Raw genomic sequence first — 19202 nt, 5'->3', positions numbered from 1 at the left:
AGACGTGCCTAGCCCTGGCTCAGGCTGCCTGGAGGATAACAAGATGCCCGTTGGAGCCAGACGGGGTCCTGGGCCGTGCATAACATGAAATGTGTCTGGCTCTGGGACTTGGGAATAATTGGCCTTGAGTTGAGAGGTTTCCTGGGGGCACTTGGGCCTGAGGCTGAGGGACTGCAGCCTGTGATCAGGGGCTTCTGGAGCAACTGTCTTTTTGGCCATCTCAGGCACCACGTCCTTTTCAGATAGTGGACTCCTGTCTACAAAATCAGTCATATCTGTAGCTTTCAAGGTTCTGGATGATTTTCTGGTTACTTCAAGGGACAATCAGAAGATGATCTTTTATTTATTCATTTTTAATTTAAAATTTTATTTTGAGACAGAGTCTTGCTCTGTGTTGTTGCCCAGGCTGGTCTTGAACTTGGCGATTCTTCTGTCTCAGCCTCCCAAGTAGCTGGGATTACAGGCCCAGATGCTATTTCTTTTCTTTATAAATGTATTTTTTCCTAAAATGTGTAAGTACATTTTGGGGCCAGGTGCTCATCTTTGCATATGTCTGGAAGTAGACGTAGCCTTCCAGAATGTACCAGAGGTATTGTTCTGACCACACTCTTGTGGAGTGTTCTCTTAGCAGGCATGTGACCCATGATTGGAATGAAACACCACAACTGAAAGGACCAGAAGAAATCTGAAGGCTTTGATTATTTGGGGGTTGGTTAGCTGAAGTTTTCCTTTGTGCTAGAAAACCTCTTGAATCATCTGGTTCATTTCCATCAAGGGCCAGTTTCCTGCAATCTTTTTTTTTTTTTTTTTTTGTACTAGATATTGAACCCCCGTGTGCTTTACCACTGAGCCACATCCCCAGCCCTTTTTATTTTTTATTTTGAGACAGGGACTCACTAAGTTGCTTGGGACCTTGCTAAATTGCTGAGGCTGGCCTTGAATTTTAAATCCTTCTGCCTCAGCCTCAGCTGCCTGAGCTGTTGGGATTACAAGCAGCCCTGATTCCTGAACTCTTAGATTATAAAATGTTAGCATGTTAGGATGGAATGAAGACTTTGGATACATTTTTTGTTTGTTTGTCCTAACAGAACTGAATCTGACTTATAGCCAAATAATCATTTTCTTTTTAATATAGTCTCAGGAATGTATAAAGCAGGGTTTTTGTTTTGTTTTGATTGATCTTTAAAAAATATTTATTTTCTAGTTTTCAATGGACTTTTATTTTTATTTATTGATAGGCGGTGCTGAGAATTGAACCCAGTGTCTCACACATGCTAGGCAAGCGCTCTACCACTGAGCCACAACCCCAGCCCGTTGTTTAGATTTTTTACTATACCTTTTTCAAAAACTATGATCTTTGATCTAGAAATTCTTCTGACTCTCCTTTGGAAAATTTCTCATGCCTTTGTGCACGTCAGCCTGGTTTCAGCACCACCCTCGACTCTAGTAAACACATCATACAGGGTGAGATATTTATGAACAGCTCGTTTACTCTTCTTACTCTACAAAAATCACCTTTTATCACATTCTTTGACTCTTTTTGTTAACTTTAGAGGGTGGTAGTTTGTAATACAAAGTCATTTAAATATTTCCATTAAAAAAACTTTTAAATGGTTTGTCTTTCGTTAGGTTTTATCCTGAAATCATTTTATTTTATTTATTTTTTGGTACCAGGGAGTGAATTCAGGGGCTCTCAACCACTGAACCGCATCCCCAGCCTTATTTAGTATTTTATTTAGAGACAGGATCTTACTGAGTTGCTTAGCACCTCCCCATTGCTGAGGCTGGCTTTGAACTCTATCCTCCTGCCTCAGCCTCCCAAGCCTCTGGGATTATAGGTATGGGCCACCACTTGGCCCCAAATCACTTGAAAGTGAGTTGGGGCATGCTCCAGCTGCAGCAACGTGCCTGACTTTCTTGAAGGCCAGCCTGTGTGACCTCTTATAGTGGTATACATGGGTAGGAGTAGGGGCTGGATAGGGACAGTGGCATGCCACCTCCGGAGATTCTGCTATGGTGCACAGACAGGGTTGGGGGCACAGGGCAGAGCCAGCCTTGTCAATAGGTAAGGGGACAAAGCAACAGGAAGTTGCAGAAACTGTGTGGAGCTGCCCAGTCAGCCCTAGGCCCTGAGTGGTGCCACTCCATCCCTCTTGTATCTGCTCATTGCCTTTGGGGTCCTGGAGGTAAGAGAGGATCAGAACTGGGAGGTACTTGAAGTTGCTTACCTACTTTTGCCACCTCCATTTATGAAGTCAGTAGCCTTATTTCTCATTTAACTCAGTCCCAAATTATTAATTTAAATTTAAGATTGGGCTGGGGATGTAGCTCAGTGGTAGAGCACTGGACTAGCATCCACAGGCCCTGGTTTGATCCCCAGCAACAATAGCAAACAAGAGCAAAAGTGAAATTAATTACAGTCAATCCTTCTGTCTTGATTGATAAACACTGAAAGTCTATCTATCAGGGACTTTCTTTGAGAGGGAGAACTGGAATGAATATATGTTAACTTTAAAGAGCTGAATCCATCATTTTCCACCAGAGCCTGCAAAGCCAATGCTGTAATGTAATAAGTAGACTCCGAGTTCCACACCAGCATAGCATGTGCCATTATATCGTAACCCATTAAGTTTTAAGTTTTCAATTCTGCAAATATTTCAATGAAATTGACACAGGTGCATTAAAGTAGGCTGAAAATCATAATCTAGAGCTTATATATATTATTATATTAATATTATGATATTATATTAATAATGTAATATATTTATATTCTTTTTAATACTGTATTTAAGTTTTTATAGGTATTCCAGTTCTGGGACATGGGACACAGTAGATTAAAGTTTTAGTTTTTTAATTTTTTAAAATTTTTGTCCCATTTTAAACTTTATTTCTTAGTAGTCCCTAGATATTTTTGAAGTCATGATAAATTACACTTGAAAGGTTTTCTTGTAAGGCTTCTGAATTGGCCTCTTCTGGGTATATATTCTTCATTTCTCTTTACAAAATCCTTAGTCCCAGTGGTGACAGTTACTGACTGGGAAGACTGGCGTTCAGATGAGAAGGGAAGGGAGCTGACCAGGCAGGAAAGGGGAAGTAGGATGTGCCCCTCTTGGTGGGTGAGGTTTGACCACACGACATGAAGTGGGGCGGCCCACACGTGAGCAGAAGGTAAGACAGCTGCTGCCCGAATACCAGTTTGACTGTATTGTTTTCCTTTTTGTGTCAATTGTGTATCCTGCCCTTTCTCACCGTGCGCCCCCTGCCAGTGGACGCTCTGGGTAAGTCTCATCCTCAATCTCTGGTGGCTGGTCACGGCGTGGTCCTTGCTGTGGGCTTTCCGTGGTTGATCAGACCTATGCTAGTTGCCTCAATTTTCCTGCCAGCTCAGAACAATCACTTGTGTCTCCTTAATTTCCCATAACTTGAAGAAAATTGTGTGTGTGCGTGTGTCTTAATCATTTTCTTTCTTGGATGTTTGGCCATTAAAGGTGTTAGGCTGTTGCATCTGCCTAGTTCAGTAATAGACTCATGGAAAAAAGAAATACCAAGTGATTTACACCCTCCCTCCCACAGGACACCAATATATTTATACATGCATACGTGTCTGCACTTGGCTGTTTATGTGTTATGTGGCCCACAAACAAAATATGAAGAGCTATACCAAATAACTCCTCAAAATTATTACTGAATCAGATTTGATTAGATGAAGCTTCAAGATACCTGACTTTGTCCACCCAGGACCATAGCATTCTTTTGAAAATCAAGAATTCTTTTTAAAAAACCAGAAGTATTTCTTATTTCAGCAGAGTTTGTGAAAAGTTTCAGAGGTATCAGATCTTCAAATTCAATACTTACAATGATTCTCTTGACTGAATGTGACCCTCACTCCGTGGGTGATCATGCTACTGAAATGCAAGCTGCTTTGGAGTCTCGTTGCTGTCCCTGTCTCAGGAAGGTCTGTCTGTGAGGTGTCCGTGTGGCTGTCTTGCCTAAGCGTGCCCAGCTATTTCCCGAGCATTTTACTGGCAGCTCCTAAGAGGTGTTTGAATTGGATTGTGTCATCCACGGTGAACCCAATCCATGCAGTCTCCTTTGACAGCGGAGTCAGGATGTCCCACTGTCCGAGGAGACCCAGTTTTGCCTCTGTGTCCCTTTGTGATGTTGGGCTAGTCATCCCCCAACTTTAAAAAGGACGGTACCTTTCAGTTCTCAATATTGTGATTATGAAGCTGCTTGAATGGTTATAGTAAACCTCTGGAAGGAAGGTAAGACAAGCCACGTTTTTGCTTATTGCTATAAAATTCATATGACATCAAATTTATAATTTAACCATTTTAAATTGTGTGTTTCAGTGGCCTTTAAATATTCACAGTGTTGTGCAAACATCAACACTATCTAATTTCCCTAGAAGGACACCTCACGCCTGTTCAGCAGTAGCCCCTGTCACCCAGCTCCCCACCCCTCAGAACCACTCACCCACTTTCTTCTGTCTCTGTATTCACTTCTTCTGGACATTTCATATACATGGAATCATACAATATGGGGCCTTTTGTTTTTTGTATCAGGGATTAAACCCAGGGGTGCTTAACCACTGAGCTACACCCACAGCCCTTTTTATTTTGAGACAGAGTTTCACTAAGTTGCTGAGGGCTTCACTAAGTTGCTGAGGCTGGCCTTGAACTTGTAGTCCTCCTGCCTCAGCCTCCTGAGTTGCTGGGATTACAGGCGTGTGCCACCAGGCCCTGCTCAATGTGGGGACTTTTGAGGACAGTCTCTTGACTCTTAAGTTTTATGAGACGTTTTACTGAGAGCCTGGCATGAGTCAGTTCAGGGGGTAAACAACATTTTTGTTTGAAAGGATGAAAGATAGATTTGGAATGAATGAAGAAACCACATAGCCACCTGATTTTTCAACTTCTAAAGATTCTGCTCATTTTAGTCACAGACATTTCTGCAGCCCCATTAGTCCCCTCTCTTGCTGGGGCAGTTTCAGAGGGCAGAGCCACAGTGCTGGATGTCAGCAGTGGTGATTGGGAATGAAAAACCAAGAATAGGGCTGGGCTGTGGCTCAGGGGCAGAGCACTTGCCTAGCAGGTGTGAGGCATGGGGTTCGATCCTAAGCACCACATAAAAAAATATATACATATACATATATGTATATATATATATATATATATATATTTATAAAAAAAATAACCTAAGTTAGCTGAATAGTCCAAAGATGTTGTAAGTTTTTAAAACAAATTTTAAATCAATTTTGAGCCTAGAAATCTAGATTTTAACAAGTTTCATCATAGTTGAAATGTTCTTGGGCCAGGGGCTGGAGCTCCTTGGTAGAGCACTTGGCCCCGTGTGTATCAGGTCCCAGGTTCTGTCCACAGCTCCACCAAAACCAAACAAACGAAAAATTGAAAACAGCAAAAAAAAAAAAAATTAATTTTGATCAATATATGTAGATAGATAGATACTTGGAACTCTGCTTTGAGCTAATTAGAACTATTTACCTCAAACCTCAGAAGTCCGGGTCCCTGCATAAGCAGGAGCAGGGACCTCTGCAATGGAAGGAATTTGCAACTCCTTCCTCTGCCTGATTCCCTGGAGGAACTTGATCTTCCTCAAACCAGTTCTTTAATCTGGTGCTCACATCCTGTGACAGATACCAGCAAAAGGTGTGGGTGGGCAGAGAGGAGGGGCCTGGTGGGCTTGGAGGTGGCATCATGGCCCTGGGGAGGATGACAAGGTTCAGTTGGAGGAGAACCAGGAGAGGTGCTCAGACAGAGGGACAGGATGACCCCGGATGTGGCCATGTAATCAGGAGCCCCAGAAACAGTGGGAGGGTAGACCTGGTGCAGGGGGTGCTGGGAGAGGCACTGTGTGACACCCAGGGACAGCCTCAAGCCAGGGTGGACTGCAAGCGGAGAACTCGGTGACCTCAGGCTGCAAGCGCACGCAGCCTCAGCCCCAGGATGGTGCTATCCCTGGACCTCTTTTCCGATCAGATGCCAGACTAGACTGCATTTCTCCTCACAGCATCCATCTTTCCTGGAAATCCCCAGGCACTGTTGAATCTTCTACGGTGGCAGTGGTTTATGTCCTCAACCCCACACAGCCTGTGCATGTATCCACGTGAGCATTTCTCCTGTGTCTGCCAAGCCAGCGACACCACCGAGTGGCCCTGAAACCTGCAGCCAGTGGGTCAGTCACCCTGCCTCAGTGGTGAAAACTGGATGTGCCCAAGGCCCCTCCAGCCACCCCTCCGTGGTTCTTGCAGAGGAATGCTGCTAGGATTCCTCTCCTGCAGGAGGAGCCAGTGGAGAGAGCTGGGGGATGTTTCCACTTGGTCCTTAGAGGAGGCCACACCCAGTGCTGGAGGCAGAGGGGGGTTCAGGAGGAAAGCCAGGTTCTCCCTATCTGAGTGGAAGCTGGGGTGGTAGGATTTCCCCCTTTCAGACCTGCTGTCCCTGACCACAGTAGGTCAGTAGAGGCTTTGAATTCAACCCTGCAAGCGCCTGCTTGGGACCCTCACATTTCACATGGGAGCTCCTAGTCCTCGGCCTGTGTTCACCAGCCTGTCTCGCAGTGGGGCTTCTGGGTAAAACCCGCCAGGCAGTTGAGGGCTCCACCTTTGCACAGCTGGTCTCTGGTGGAGCCTCATGCTGGTAAGGATGGCCACCAGTGCCTTGCTGGTGACTTGCTGGTGACTCTGGGCTCAAAATGTTCCCATGCACAATGAGTGTTTGGAGTTTCTCACCCCACCCTGGTGTCCCTGTGGCCACATTCAGAGGCCAGGGGGAGAGGTGTCTACAGGGTGGGGTCTCAATAGGAGTCCAATGCTTTTATCAGCTTTAATTTTAATAATATGCAAAATAACAGTTAAAAGAACAACTTGCTTGAAATGCTGATTCCTTACATGTGTGGTTTGGGGACACTGAACGGACATGAGGAGCATGACTAGATGGCACCGAGGGAGGGGCTGGCTGCTGCCTCCCTTCAGGTGCAACCATAAGCCTTTCTCCCGGGGCTAATCGAGTCCCACCGGGTACCATTCTTCACTTCAAGAATGTTCTTCTTGACTACTGCAGTTGGGTCTCACAGCAAGGAAGCCTTTGCTCACCCCCAAAACACGGAGGAGGAGCCTGTTCTGGGTTGGATCTGCCAGCTGCTCCAAGGCCCAAGATGGCAAAGGCATTTATGTCTAATGTCACTCCTAATGACACTCCTGTCATTCAGGAAGCTGGGGGTGGGGTGGGCGTGGGAGGAACTGGAGCAAAGACCAAATCTATGTTTTTGAATTAGCCAGCAGCATTCTCACATCCTACAGAGGATGCAACATCAGGGGTCCCATTCATTATGAAAAAAGTGCCAGTAGGTGAACACAGAGACAGGGACCTGGTTCCGGGAGGAGCTAGCCTAGGCAGGCTCTTGAAAGTTGAATTGGGAGGAGGAAGGGGTGGGTGGGGGAAGAAAGGCGATCCTGCACCCTAGGAGGAGGGAGTGGGTGTGAGGCACAAAAACCCAGGTAGCAGGAAGCTGGAGATGTCTGCTGTTGCCGCTTCCATTCGTTTCCTCAGGTGCAGGATGCTGGGGTGCGGGATGGATTATGGGCAGCCACACCCTCCTGGCCTCCCAGACCAGGGTGGAGTGGTGTGGAGAGGGTGATGCCTTTCCTCCCATTACAGGGGTCACAGCAACACCCCTCAAAAATATACCAAGTTTTTTTAACCATAGTATCAGGTGACACAGGAACCTTCAGAGGAAGACCCAAAGACACTGCTGTGTGCTTAGCTTTGGTGAAGTAGGGGTGGCCTGCTGTAGCCCTGTGGTTGGACAGAGGGTCTGCACTAGTGGTCATAGACTGAGGGGGACACCCAGCAAGGCATCTGATCATATTCTTCTTAGTCTCTCTACGATATTCCTTCTGTCACCAGAGGGGGTCCAAGGAAGTTCTGGAGAGGGGACTTCTCAACTCAGGGTTCAGCAATGGGGTTCTTGATCAATGTTATGGAAAAGAATTTCAAAACCTGTCAGAGAGGAACAAGCTGAGATCGGATCAGGAAAGCAAAGAATACATACTTGGGTGGGCGGGGGGGGGGGGGGGAACAAGGGCTGTCTCAAAGATTGGCATGCCCTTTTGGAGTCTTTTAAAGGAAGCTCTGTGAGGAGTGGGCATGGGAAGAAATGTGGGGATGCCATTAATCTGGTAATCACAAGATGGGTTAAGGTTCTCAGGATCTTAAGGTTGACATCTCCATTATCTGATCAATAAATAACATTGGGAATGTACCCTATGAGTTTCTTAAAATAGCATATCTCCCTTTGCTTAATCTGTTCTAAAAATACATGTGTTCGCACATTGCAGAGGGCAATTTTGGCTAAGTGAGTGAATTTACTGTAACTTCAAGATTGATAGATTTCTCAGAAATTTGGGAGTGACCCCCCAGGGAGCTGACTAATGGAGAAAAGGAATGAGGATCTTCAGCAGCAGGCTTTCCGATTGAATTTACAGTCTCCTTCTCTCTTCTTCTTTCTGCCTTTTATTTCTTCTATCTCACCTTCCACCTAGGTACAGGGTAGGCGTGCCCCAGAGTGAAGTTCTATTTATTGATTATTTTTTGGTGGTGCTGGGGATTGAACCAGGGCCTAGTGCATGCGAGGCAAGCACTCTACCAATTGAGCTACATCCCCAACCCCCCAGGATGAAGTTCTAATGAGAGTTCTTTGTGGCCAACTCTGGGACAGAAGGCAGGGGAAGGTTGGAATGATATTTTTAGGCTTTTGGACTTGCTTTGAGGGAAAAGGGCACTAGTTTCTATGACCTTGGAGAAAGGCATTTCTAGGGTCTGTGACTTGCATGGGGGAGACAGGCGGGCAGAGGCTCTGGGGCTGTTTCTGAGCCACTCAGTGCCCTTTGGTTTAAAGCACTCAGCTTGCCAAAGCACCGTCCCTTCCTGAACCCCAGCAGTGGCTATCAACAGGCGGTTGCCCCCGGAGTTTGAAGATTTCCTTAATGGAGGGTGGGGACGGGCACTAGTGGGAAGGGTGCCAACCCAGACGAGAGCCTGGGGTGATTAGGAAGAGCATGTTTTTTCCACACTGAGGGAAGGTGTAGGAGCATGTGGTATTTTTGGAACTTACACAGGTGTGAGGTGTGAGGCGCTTCTTCCTTTGGGTAACATGGCTAGGTGGGTTAGGTGGAGGTGAATCGGAGAGAGCAGGACCATATCCTGACTGTGGTTACCACACTGAAGACTTGATGTTCAGATCTTGGATGGAGCCCTTGAAGCCACCGTGGCTTCTAGAAAATTGTGACATGATTGTGCGTATTTGGATTAGACTGGTGGTCCCACTGGAGACCCAGGTAGCAAGTGGCCATTGTCCAGACAAGAGGTGATGGTGGCTGAGGCTCAGGGAAGTTGGCCATAGGGATGGGGAGAGAGAGAGAGAGAGAGAGAGAGAGAGAGAGGGATTCAGGAGTGGTTTAGGAAACAGCAAAGGAGGAGTTGAAGGTGACGGCAGGTTTCTGGATCTGGCCACCAGGTGGTGGATGGTAGAGTGGTTTGTTTTGTTTTAAATATTTTTATTAGTTCTTGGTCACCTCTGTTTATTAATTTGTTTATATGTGGTACTGAGCACCAAACCCAGTGTCTCACACATGCTAAGCAAATGTTCTACCCCAGCCTGGTAGAGTGCTTTCTTTTTTTTTTAACCACAAGAGGAAGCATTTAGGTGACGCAAGACTTCTCTGCTTGAGACATCCGGTGGTAAGCTGCAGTTGTCGTGGGGTGTTTTCTGGTTATTCTTTTCTTTTGCTTTAATTAACAGCTGATTGCATTGGGTCTTAATCTGTTTTCTGTTGCTATAACTGAAGACCTGACATCAGGTACTTTATAAAGATATTTATTTGACACTCAGTTCTGGAGGCTGGGAAGTCCAAGAGCATGCTTTTGGCAACATGGTGGGGGGATCACCTGGCGAGACAGTAAGCACACTGGCACAGTTCTCTTTCTCTTCTAATGATACCACTGGTGCCATCATGGGGCTCCACCCTCATGGCCTCAGGTAATCCTAATTACCTCCCAGAGGCCCCACCTACACAGTCCTCTAATATGATTTGGGGATTATGTTTCCAACACGTGAATCCTAGTGACGCGTTCAGCCCTTAGCACCCAAGGAGCAGCAAAGAATCCTGATGATGAAACTTGCACCTTTAGTGAAAGAATCATGGGGTCTTTTTGCATTTAATTACATCTCAAACAAAAGAAGACCTCAAGCAAAAATTCCTTTTTAAAAAATCCCACCCCATCCAGCCTGCTCTCACTTGTTGAGGTGCCCGTGTTAGGACATCTGTTGGGAGGAGTCCAGATGCGCGGTGGCACTGCCCAGCCATTGCTGAGAGCAAGCCCTATACAGCTGCTCCAAATGCCTCGGGGAGATCAGCCAGGAACTACCATATTTCCTTTTCATGAATAAAGGGAAATTGAGGCACACTAGATTGAAAGAATAACCTAAAGCGAGTTATCTGACAAATACAGAGGCTTTAAACATGTCCTCTTATTTGCTCAACTCTATCTTTTGGTTTCTGATTGCTTTTGTTGTAGAAATCAATCAAACCCTGATGAAGGGTTTAAAGAGTAGAGATGACTCATCTAGGGATGATAAGGGCAGCCTCCTTTTGACAAGAAAGGAGAGTTCTTATTCCAGATTCTAATTTCCAGTGTCACCTTGCGTGTCTATTCCAATATCCAAATCCTTTATTTCGGCATTTCTATCCCATATGTCACTGGCTTTAGGTTGCTGTCAGTTGTTAGATGCCCCATTAGTCTCTGAACCACTACAAAAGAGAAAAATAATGACTGCCAACTAGACGATGACACACCATTGGTTTTCAGACACGTTCTGATTTGCGAGGTGTAAAACTCCAAAAGGGGGAGCACCTCAGAGTGAAATGCAGCATTTGTGCGTGTGTTGGGGGCAGATTGAAGTCAGTTAGCAGGATTCTGATGGCTTTTCCCTCTGTCTCGGCAGAAATGACTTTGGCTGTTATGCTAACTCCTGGTGGCAGCCTTGACCCAGTGTGTTGGGACTGTTCTGCATCTCGAAGTTCTCTACTTGAGGAAGACCTTGGTGCAGGCTTGGAGCTTGCTGAATGGGCTGCAGTGTGTGCCTGTGGGTGCTGGGCAGTCCCAGAGAGCACTAGTCAGTCCCACCAGATCTCACACTGGGGATGGAGCCTGTGCCTCTGTGCATACAGTGGGTGGAGCAACCCCACCCCAGCCTTAGAATGGCTGGTTGGGCTGTGACCCTGAGCTCCTGGTGTCCTTTCCAGCACTTGTATTTGCTGTGATCAGCAGGTACAAAGAACAAGGGCTTCTGATGAGGAGGGTCTGGGGCTGGATTCTAGCTAGGCCATTATTAGCTGGGTCCCGGTAATTGTGGCTGTTTAAGTCACTTTGTCTCCCTCAGTCTGTTTCCCCATCAAAAGAGGACATTCATTCCTGCCTTGAATGTTTGTGCAAAGATTAGGGAAAATAAAGGGTAAATGTTGGGAATTGATAATGGATCTTCCCCTCATTCCAGAAAGCTCTGTAGATTATCCCAACTTAATTTTAAAAGGCTTCCTTCCACCCCAAGAGTGCTGCCCCTTCGCAGTGCTTTGCTCCAGGAACATTTTTTTTGCAAAGAGAATAACTAAAGGATTTCCCCCTGGGGGGTGGGTAGACAGGGGCTCCTGGCTGCTGCTCAGTGGATTCTCCAATGTGAATTCAATCAAGACCTGGAAACTAGCAGGGGGAAAAAAAGTCACAGGACTGAGGCAGACTTAGATTTTGTAGAAAAGGCCAGACACAATTCTTTGTCAGGAATTTTGTCTGGAAAGCCCATCTAAGGCATCTAAGCCCTCCCTTCTTTTTTGGCTGCTGGTAGGTCCTGGAATTTGCTGGTTCTGAAGCCTTAAGCCATTTAAGGGCATGCTGGTTGGAACCAGAGAGCAAACTCTCCTCAAGTCACGCTGTCAGTGCCTCATTCATCTGCAGCTCCTGTGCCTGCTGTCTTCCAGGCAAGGGCGCCAGGGAGCAGACACAGTACTGCAAAAACACGCCTGGTTTCTGCCCTCGTGGGGCTTTCCTGTCACTAGGGAGATTGACACCGCACAAAATCTAGAAAAATACAGAGGACAGTGGAACTGGGGAGGGCTGCAAAGGACGGGTATCAGGAGCTTCTGAGAGCAAGTAAGAGAATCCTGATCAGGGGAGACAGGCGGGTGTCCCTGAAAGAGGGAGAGTTAGGGGTGAGCAGGTGGGAGGCAGGTGGGGAGGAAGGAGCGGGTACGTGAGGATGGGCAGCACTGGACCCTGGAGAGGGAGGATGGTCCAAGACAGCTGTGGCTGCAGGGTGATCAGCAGTGACCCAGACATGCCTCGCAGGCTGTGCTGACATGGGACTTTTCCTGATAGTAGTGGAAGCTAATGAAAGGAGTGGGATTTTGGGGTTGTTTGGGGAGAGCTTGTCCGAATGCGATTGGGATGATGCTCTGGGAGCTGTTACTGCTGTCCGGACCCTGAGAGTGGAGGAAGCAGAGGGGAGACAAGAGGGGAGACAGTGAGCTGGTCTGTTTGGGATCAAGAATGGCCAGGGACCAGAGACCCATAGATAAAACCCAAGTTTCTCGCAGTGCTGTGGCGCCCAGCCTTCCCCCGTGAGCCCGTAGCCATAGTAGGTAGATGTCTGTAGAGAGGGAACCCTTAACCACAGGGACCCATGCTTGAGGAAGCAGAATGACTGCTGGCAGTGCCAATGGGAGGGAAGTGGATGTGAATCAGCCCTGTGTCCCCGGGTTCCCCATCCAGACTCAACAAGCATGGGTCACAAATATTGAAAAAAAAATTGCATCTGTACTCAACATGTACAGACTTTATTCTTGTCATTATTGCCTAACAGTATAGCATAGCAACTATTTACTTAGCATTTATATTGTAATAAGTATTACAGGTAATCTAGGGATGATTTAAAGTATATGGTGGAGGCTGGGCGAGGGACAGTTATCCCAACTGGCCCAACATTTTGGGCACACGTGGTTAAGGCAGCAGGATCACTTTAGCCCAGAGGCCAAGGCCAGCTTGGGAAATATAACAAGAATTTGTTTCCCAAAATAAATAAAGTATATGGGAGGTTGTGTGTAGATTTCATGCAGACTGGCCATTTTATGCAAGGAAATTGGACAACCAAAGATTTGGTGTCCTTGGGAGCTTAGAACCACTTCCCCAGGAACATCAAGGGATGACCATATTATATCAGTACCAGTACAGCTTGGAATTTAAGGACCTCAACAATTACTGTATTTTAAAGTTACTACTTCCAACTGGGACATGAAATAATTTCTTCCACAGTTTTTTTAATAAATATAATTATATGTTGTATTACCAAATTTAAGAAATGATCATTGTGTTTTTAGGTTATGATATATCCTAAATGGAATTGCTCTCACTATAACCATAATTAGAGCAATCTTTACAAGATTATACTTATCTCAGAATGTTACAAGTTGAAAGTCCTTTAATTATAACATAACACATATTTAAAATAACTGCTACAATCATAGAATAATTTAAACTTTGAACACATGCGCTTTGTTTTTCTAAAATTTTTTTAGAAGTCTAATATTAATTACAAGTATATGGATGCCTTATAATTTGTGAAAGGAAGTAAAGATACAAATTTTGCAATTTCTCATAACTGTAGTCTGTTATTTTTTAAAAATTGCTTCTGTAATCAAAGCATTTCCGAGCAGAGTTGGCCAGACATTATGGACTTTAAAATCTGTTTCTCCAGGTCCTTCCATGCCTCTCCACCAAAGTCAAGCAAGCACATTCTGACCTGGGTCTGCAGCCCTTCATGTTTGGATATTAGAAGAGCATAAACGAGGTTAAGAGAGGCCTGGGGGCGTAGCTGTTGGTAGAGCATTTACCTAGCATGCACGAAGCCAGGGTTCCATCAGGGGCACCACACACAGCACACAAGGAGACCAACACTTTAGGGGCTGCGACTGTGGCTTAGTGGTAGAGCGCTTGCCTAGCATGCGTGAGGCACTAGGTTCGATCCTCAGCACCACATAAAAATGAATAAATAATATAAAGGTATTGTGTCCATCTACAACTAAAAATAAATAGATAAATTAAAAGAGGGCCTCAAGACCAGTGCTATCTAAGCCATGGATTGGCCAGGCAGTTTTCACAGTGCTCAGAGAGTTCCTGAGCTTTGCCACTAGCAGGCTTGTATGTGGACTCAATTGCACAAGCCAGCTCTTGAAAACAGAAGAGAAAATCCAAGTTTCTCGCAGTGCTGTGGTGCCCAGCCTTCCTCCGTGAGCCCGTAGCCACAGCAGGTAGATGTCTGTGAGAGGGAGCCCTTGACCCCTGGCAAACCCCCAGAGAGGATGGGAGATGAGAGGATGGGCTTTCTATCCACTGAAAACATGAAACCAGTGGCTCAGGTGGCCAGGTTAATGTCGAGGAATGGCACCCCTGCATCCTTGAAGAAGAGGTTAAAGAAACACTAGAGGATTAGCCTGAGAGTAGAGGGTGAGTGGACAGCCTTGGAAATAGGATGGAACTTTTTTTTTTTTTTTTGACCTGGGATTGAATCTGGGGGCCACTGAGCCACATCCCCAGCCCTTTTCAAGTTTTATCCGAGATAGGTTCTCGTTAAATTGTTTAGGGCCTCGCTAAGTTGCTGAAGCTGGCTTTGAAATTGTGATCCTCCAGCCTCAGCCCCCGGAGCCTCTGGGATTACAGGTGTGAGCCACCACACCTGTCTGTAATGAAACTTCTTAAGCAGCAAATCTCCTTTTCTTTTTCTTTCTTTCTTTTTTTTTCCTAATGCAGGGATTGAACCCAGGGGTTCACACATGCTAGGTAAGACTCCTACTGAGCTACATCACCTACCCCTTCCAAATTTATTACATAATGTAATTTGGATAAAGTCCCTCTGTGGTCTTAGATACTGTATATTGTACACATCCTGTATTCGTATGCCCTTGAACTCATGAATTATATATACACTTATACAGTTGTGCACACTGTATTTATTGGCCACTTAAGACTTTTTAAAGGGTAATCTTTAACTACATACATTTTCCTATTACATGCTAACTTAAAATTCATTCCCTGCATGAGAAGTGACTCTTCTTACTAAAATATGACTTTTCCTATGGAAACTTAGAAAATGTCCCAACTGCCTCTGGCTCCAAATTAAGCTTTCTCCTCAGTGCATGAGAGAAATGTTTTCCTACACCCAGGATAGTTTCCCCAAACCTTGTATTTTTTCTTTCAGAAAAAATCAGTACATTCTCTTTAATGTTTTCTGTGTTGTTCTTAAGGGGTAGATGGCAGCTGGTCTGGCTGCTTCCTACAGGGCACTGGAGCTGGTTCACTGGGCTGCAGGCAGTGGGCAGAGAATGGGCTTCACCTAGGGGCTCAGCTGTGGGCCCTGTCTGGGCTCTGCACCTTTCCCCCTGAGTCCCACGACTTCTCTAGGGTTTGACCTCCACAGAAACGTAAGCAGGATGGTTTGGATGAGCTTTAAGTCCTCTTAGAGGGCTGACGTTCTGTGTTTAAAACTGTCATTGAGCACTTGCTGTATACTCACACAGCATTGTCCAGGGAGCGCTTCAGGGAAAGGCCAAAATCCTGCCTTGAAGGACTTCGGGAATTCTCTGGGTCGGAGGCCCTTGCGTGGGCAGCCCAGGGGGAAGCTCAAGGACTGTCCTCTCATGTGCCACCTTGTCCCCACCTGCAGATCAGACTGCAATAGCTGCTCCCTAGACAGTTCCTGTTTGCCCATGGTTATCTTCTAGTGCAGCAAACTTCTGCAGAAGGCCACATGTTGTTCTTGGTCTTAAGTCACAGTCTGTTACAACAATCCACTCTACTGTGGTTGCCAGAGCAGATATATATATACGGCATGTAAATGAGCAGATGCTCTGTGTTCCTGGTAAAACTTCATTTACACAGTTTGCTGTTCAGGTTCTGAAGTTGTTTAAAATGTTAACTCCCATCTGATACTCTAGAAGTGGTTGCCTCTGCCTAACCAGGGTCTTTGGACATGGCCAGATAAGAAAAGATCATGGCCAGGCTCAGGGCCCCCGAGCCGGGAGAGCAGATGCTTACCAGCTTCGATTTCAGGGGCAGAAGCTTCTGCCCAACAAAAGCTCTTTGATTGACGTTGACCCAGCAAAGCCAGCATGTGCCCATTTTGGGGAGATAGCTGCAGGCCCTCGCCATGTTCATCCATCTCTAGCCTCTTCAGGATGTTCCCAAAGGAAGGAAGCCTGAGTCCCAGGCTTTTGTTGGCAGAAGGCTCTGTGGGGTTCTCCAGGCAGGAAGGCAGGCCATGAAGAGGCGCACCAGGAGATTCTCCTTGTTGTGAATAAAACAACAGGAGTTGGGAATTGGAAATGAACTGTCCTAGAAAAACAGCCGCCTTAAATCTTCTAGGGTACAAATAATTTTTTTTTTTAAAGTTCTGGAAAACAGTGGTTTGGACTCCAGCAAGGACCTCAGGGAGGAGGGGTAATTGCTGCAGGAGCGGTGTCTCAGCAAGCCACGCCTGGGGATTTGTTTTGTTTGCAGGGAGAGGCGACATCCAGCCTCAGTTGGACAGCGCCCTCCAAGATGTCAACGATAAATATCTCTTGTTGGAGGAAACAGAAAAGCAGGCAGTTCGCAAGGCTTTGATTGAAGAACGCGGCCGATTCTGCACTTTCATCTCTATGCTACGGCCAGTAATTGTAAGTTGATGGAAAGCTCTGGAAGGCTTGAGCTGCCAGTGTGCAGAGGGCTTCCATCTTATTTATGTAACCATGGGGATGTTGAGAACCTGCTGCATGTCAGGAAGTCACATGGTGGTAGAGTCATATCTGTGGTCCAGTGATTCTCTGCAGGTGCTGAGGGCTACGTGGCCACTCCTTGACCACAGTTCTTACCTCCAGATTTTCCACTGCACTTTTTCACCGCTATGTCAAGTAGGCCTAGCAGAGTGGTTCTCAAAGTGGAGTCCCTAGGCCAGCAGCATCATATGGGAACTGGTTAGAAGTGGAAATTCTTGGGCCAACCTAGATCCACTGAATTCAAAACTCGGGAGATGGGGACCCAGCCGTCTGTGTTAAACAGGCCTGCCAGGTGACTTTTGAGACCCGCTGGCCAAGCCAGATATCTAGGAGTAACCATGAGATTGATACAATAACCATCAGGCTTCCTATCTAAGGAGTCATTCACAAACCATAACTGAGAACCTTGGGAGCTGGCATCCTCGAAGCCAGGAGGGAGGGCACAGCTGGCCTCCCTCAGCCCTTGCCAGGCGCCTGGTTTGAGTCATTCCCCTGAGAGTAGATGCTTTCCTTGGCTCTTTTTCACTGGGGCCCCTGGGCCCAGCTGGGCACTTTGGGAAAGTTAAGGGAAGATTCCCATCTCTCGGTTCCTGCCACTTGCTATATACTAAGATGGTGGGGAAAAAAACAAGAAAGGGGGATGGTTAACCTCAGTTGAAGTTGTGTTGTCACAAAGGTCTAGGCCCAGATAGCCCCAGATCACGTCAGTCATTGAAGCCAAGCAGCATAAGCTAGTGGACGGGGCTGTGCCGAGGATCCTGTGGGGACACGCAGGCCGTGTCCCGAGCACCGCCAGGAGGCCTTGTATTCACGCTGCACTGTCCCCAGCACATAGGTTGCTCCGTGTGAGGGCAGATTCCTTTTTCCTTTCTCTTTCCCAAAAGAAAGGGTTTATAATGCCTTGCTCAGTGATCTCCCAGTCCCATGGTGCCATTCCTGAAAGACCTGAGGGTTTTAATGTGACCTTAAAAAAAGCAGTTGGAAAAAGACAATGAAGTGACCCACTCATGGTCATAACGGGGTGTGAATTCTTTTCCTTCAGGAAGAAGAAATCTCCATGCTGGGGGAAATTACCCACCTCCAGACCATCTCGGAAGATCTGAAGAGCCTGACCATGGACCCTCACAAACTGCCCTCCTCCAGTGAACAGGTAGGAGCCATGGTCAAGGCACCCAGAGGGACAAGGCCTGAGGGGAAAGTTCCAGGCTCTGAGTGTCCTTTGTGGCATTTATCACATCTTAAATTGTATCCGTATTCACCACATCCCTGGCATTATCATCATGGTAACCATCATAGCCAGGTCCTATGCTGCACCTGAGCTGTGTGTAGGACACTGGTCTGGGCTCTCTGCATGGACTCCTCAGCTCACCGTCACTGTTATGTGCATTTGAGGAAGAAGGACACTGAGACAGTGACAGTTAGTCAGTGGTGGAGCTGGGATTCGAACTGAGAGGTCCAGTACCAGAGCCTGTGTGGCCACCTACCCTCTGGGAGTCAGCTCTCATCAGAACGTGACAGTGGTGGGATGTGGCTGTCAGGGCTCACTGTCCTCCAGTTCTACCACTCCAGGTAATGCTTGGGATCTCTCTGGTCTTAGGAAAAGAGGACGTTATTTCTGCTTCATTCATTTGGTGCATGCAACATTAGCCCTGTATCGAGTGGGAAGAGATGTATCAGGGGGAGCAATGGATGACTCGCTTACCAACTTTAGCCCTTTGTATACAATTCTTATCGCCTCCTCAGAGGGTCAACTCAGAGATAAATTTGGAGGTTTGTGTTTTCTGTCCTCCGAGGTGGCTCACCAGGCCACAGCCTGCTTTCTTTCATGAGTAGACATTTGTGGAGCAGCCCTCATGGGAATGAGAGCTGGACCTCACACTTGAATGGCACTTCGTCAGGCAGGGGAGACACAGATATAATTGTGGAGGAATGGTGGCTGACTCTCGATGCTGTCAGGTTTTAAAGTTTCAAATCCTGGTCAAATAGGGCACGAGTGACCACTGAGTATCGAGTGGTTAGAGGGCAAGGTCAACCAGCCTGGAAACCATTGTTGTCTTCAGGGGGCTACAAAGGGAAAATCCTGCTTGTCCTAGCCTGAGGCATAAATAGTGCTTGTACATTGTTCATGGGTCACTGTAATTATCTCTAACTCTCTTTCCACTGATATTTCAGGGTTTTCTTTTTTTCTCCCCATCCCCCATTAATTATAGTGTGGCTTGTCTCAGAAAAGGATTGTGACATTGATGGATAGGTAGCGTGGCTCTTCCATTAAAACAGCTGAACGTTTCCTTTAATTCCCACCCACCGGGTGGGCAGCATT

At 46.5% G+C, this 19202-nt stretch overlaps 1 protein-coding gene across 13 annotated transcripts in view; it reads left to right on the top strand.

Moving 5' to 3' along the window:
• Nucleotides 1-19202, top strand: part of Mtss1 (MTSS I-BAR domain containing 1) — a 154788-nt gene that overhangs the window by 122664 nt on the left and 12922 nt on the right. For 9 of the 13 annotated variants that reach the window (XM_058585716.1, XM_046464961.2, XM_046464954.2 and 6 more), the window contains 3 exons: nt 3267-3278; nt 16626-16783; nt 17925-18032. In XM_058585716.1, coding sequence (XP_058441699.1) covers nt 3267-3278; nt 16626-16783; nt 17925-18032 — 278 coding nt within the window. The remainder of the gene's footprint in view (nt 1-3266; nt 3279-16625; nt 16784-17924; nt 18033-19202) is intronic. The other 4 variants (XM_058585720.1, XM_058585717.1, XM_046464955.2 and 1 more) reach the window with 1 other exon arrangement.

The sequence above is a fragment of the Marmota monax genome, unplaced genomic scaffold (assembly GCF_021218885.2).
Source record: "Marmota monax isolate L192 unplaced genomic scaffold, Marmota_monax_Labrador192_F-V1.1 WCK01_AAM20220418_F8-fsc00003, whole genome shotgun sequence".
In the NCBI taxonomy this organism is placed as follows: Eukaryota; Metazoa; Chordata; class Mammalia; order Rodentia; family Sciuridae; genus Marmota; species Marmota monax.
The sequence above is the reverse complement of the archived record's forward strand: the minus strand, read 5'-3'. Positions and strand labels throughout refer to the sequence as shown.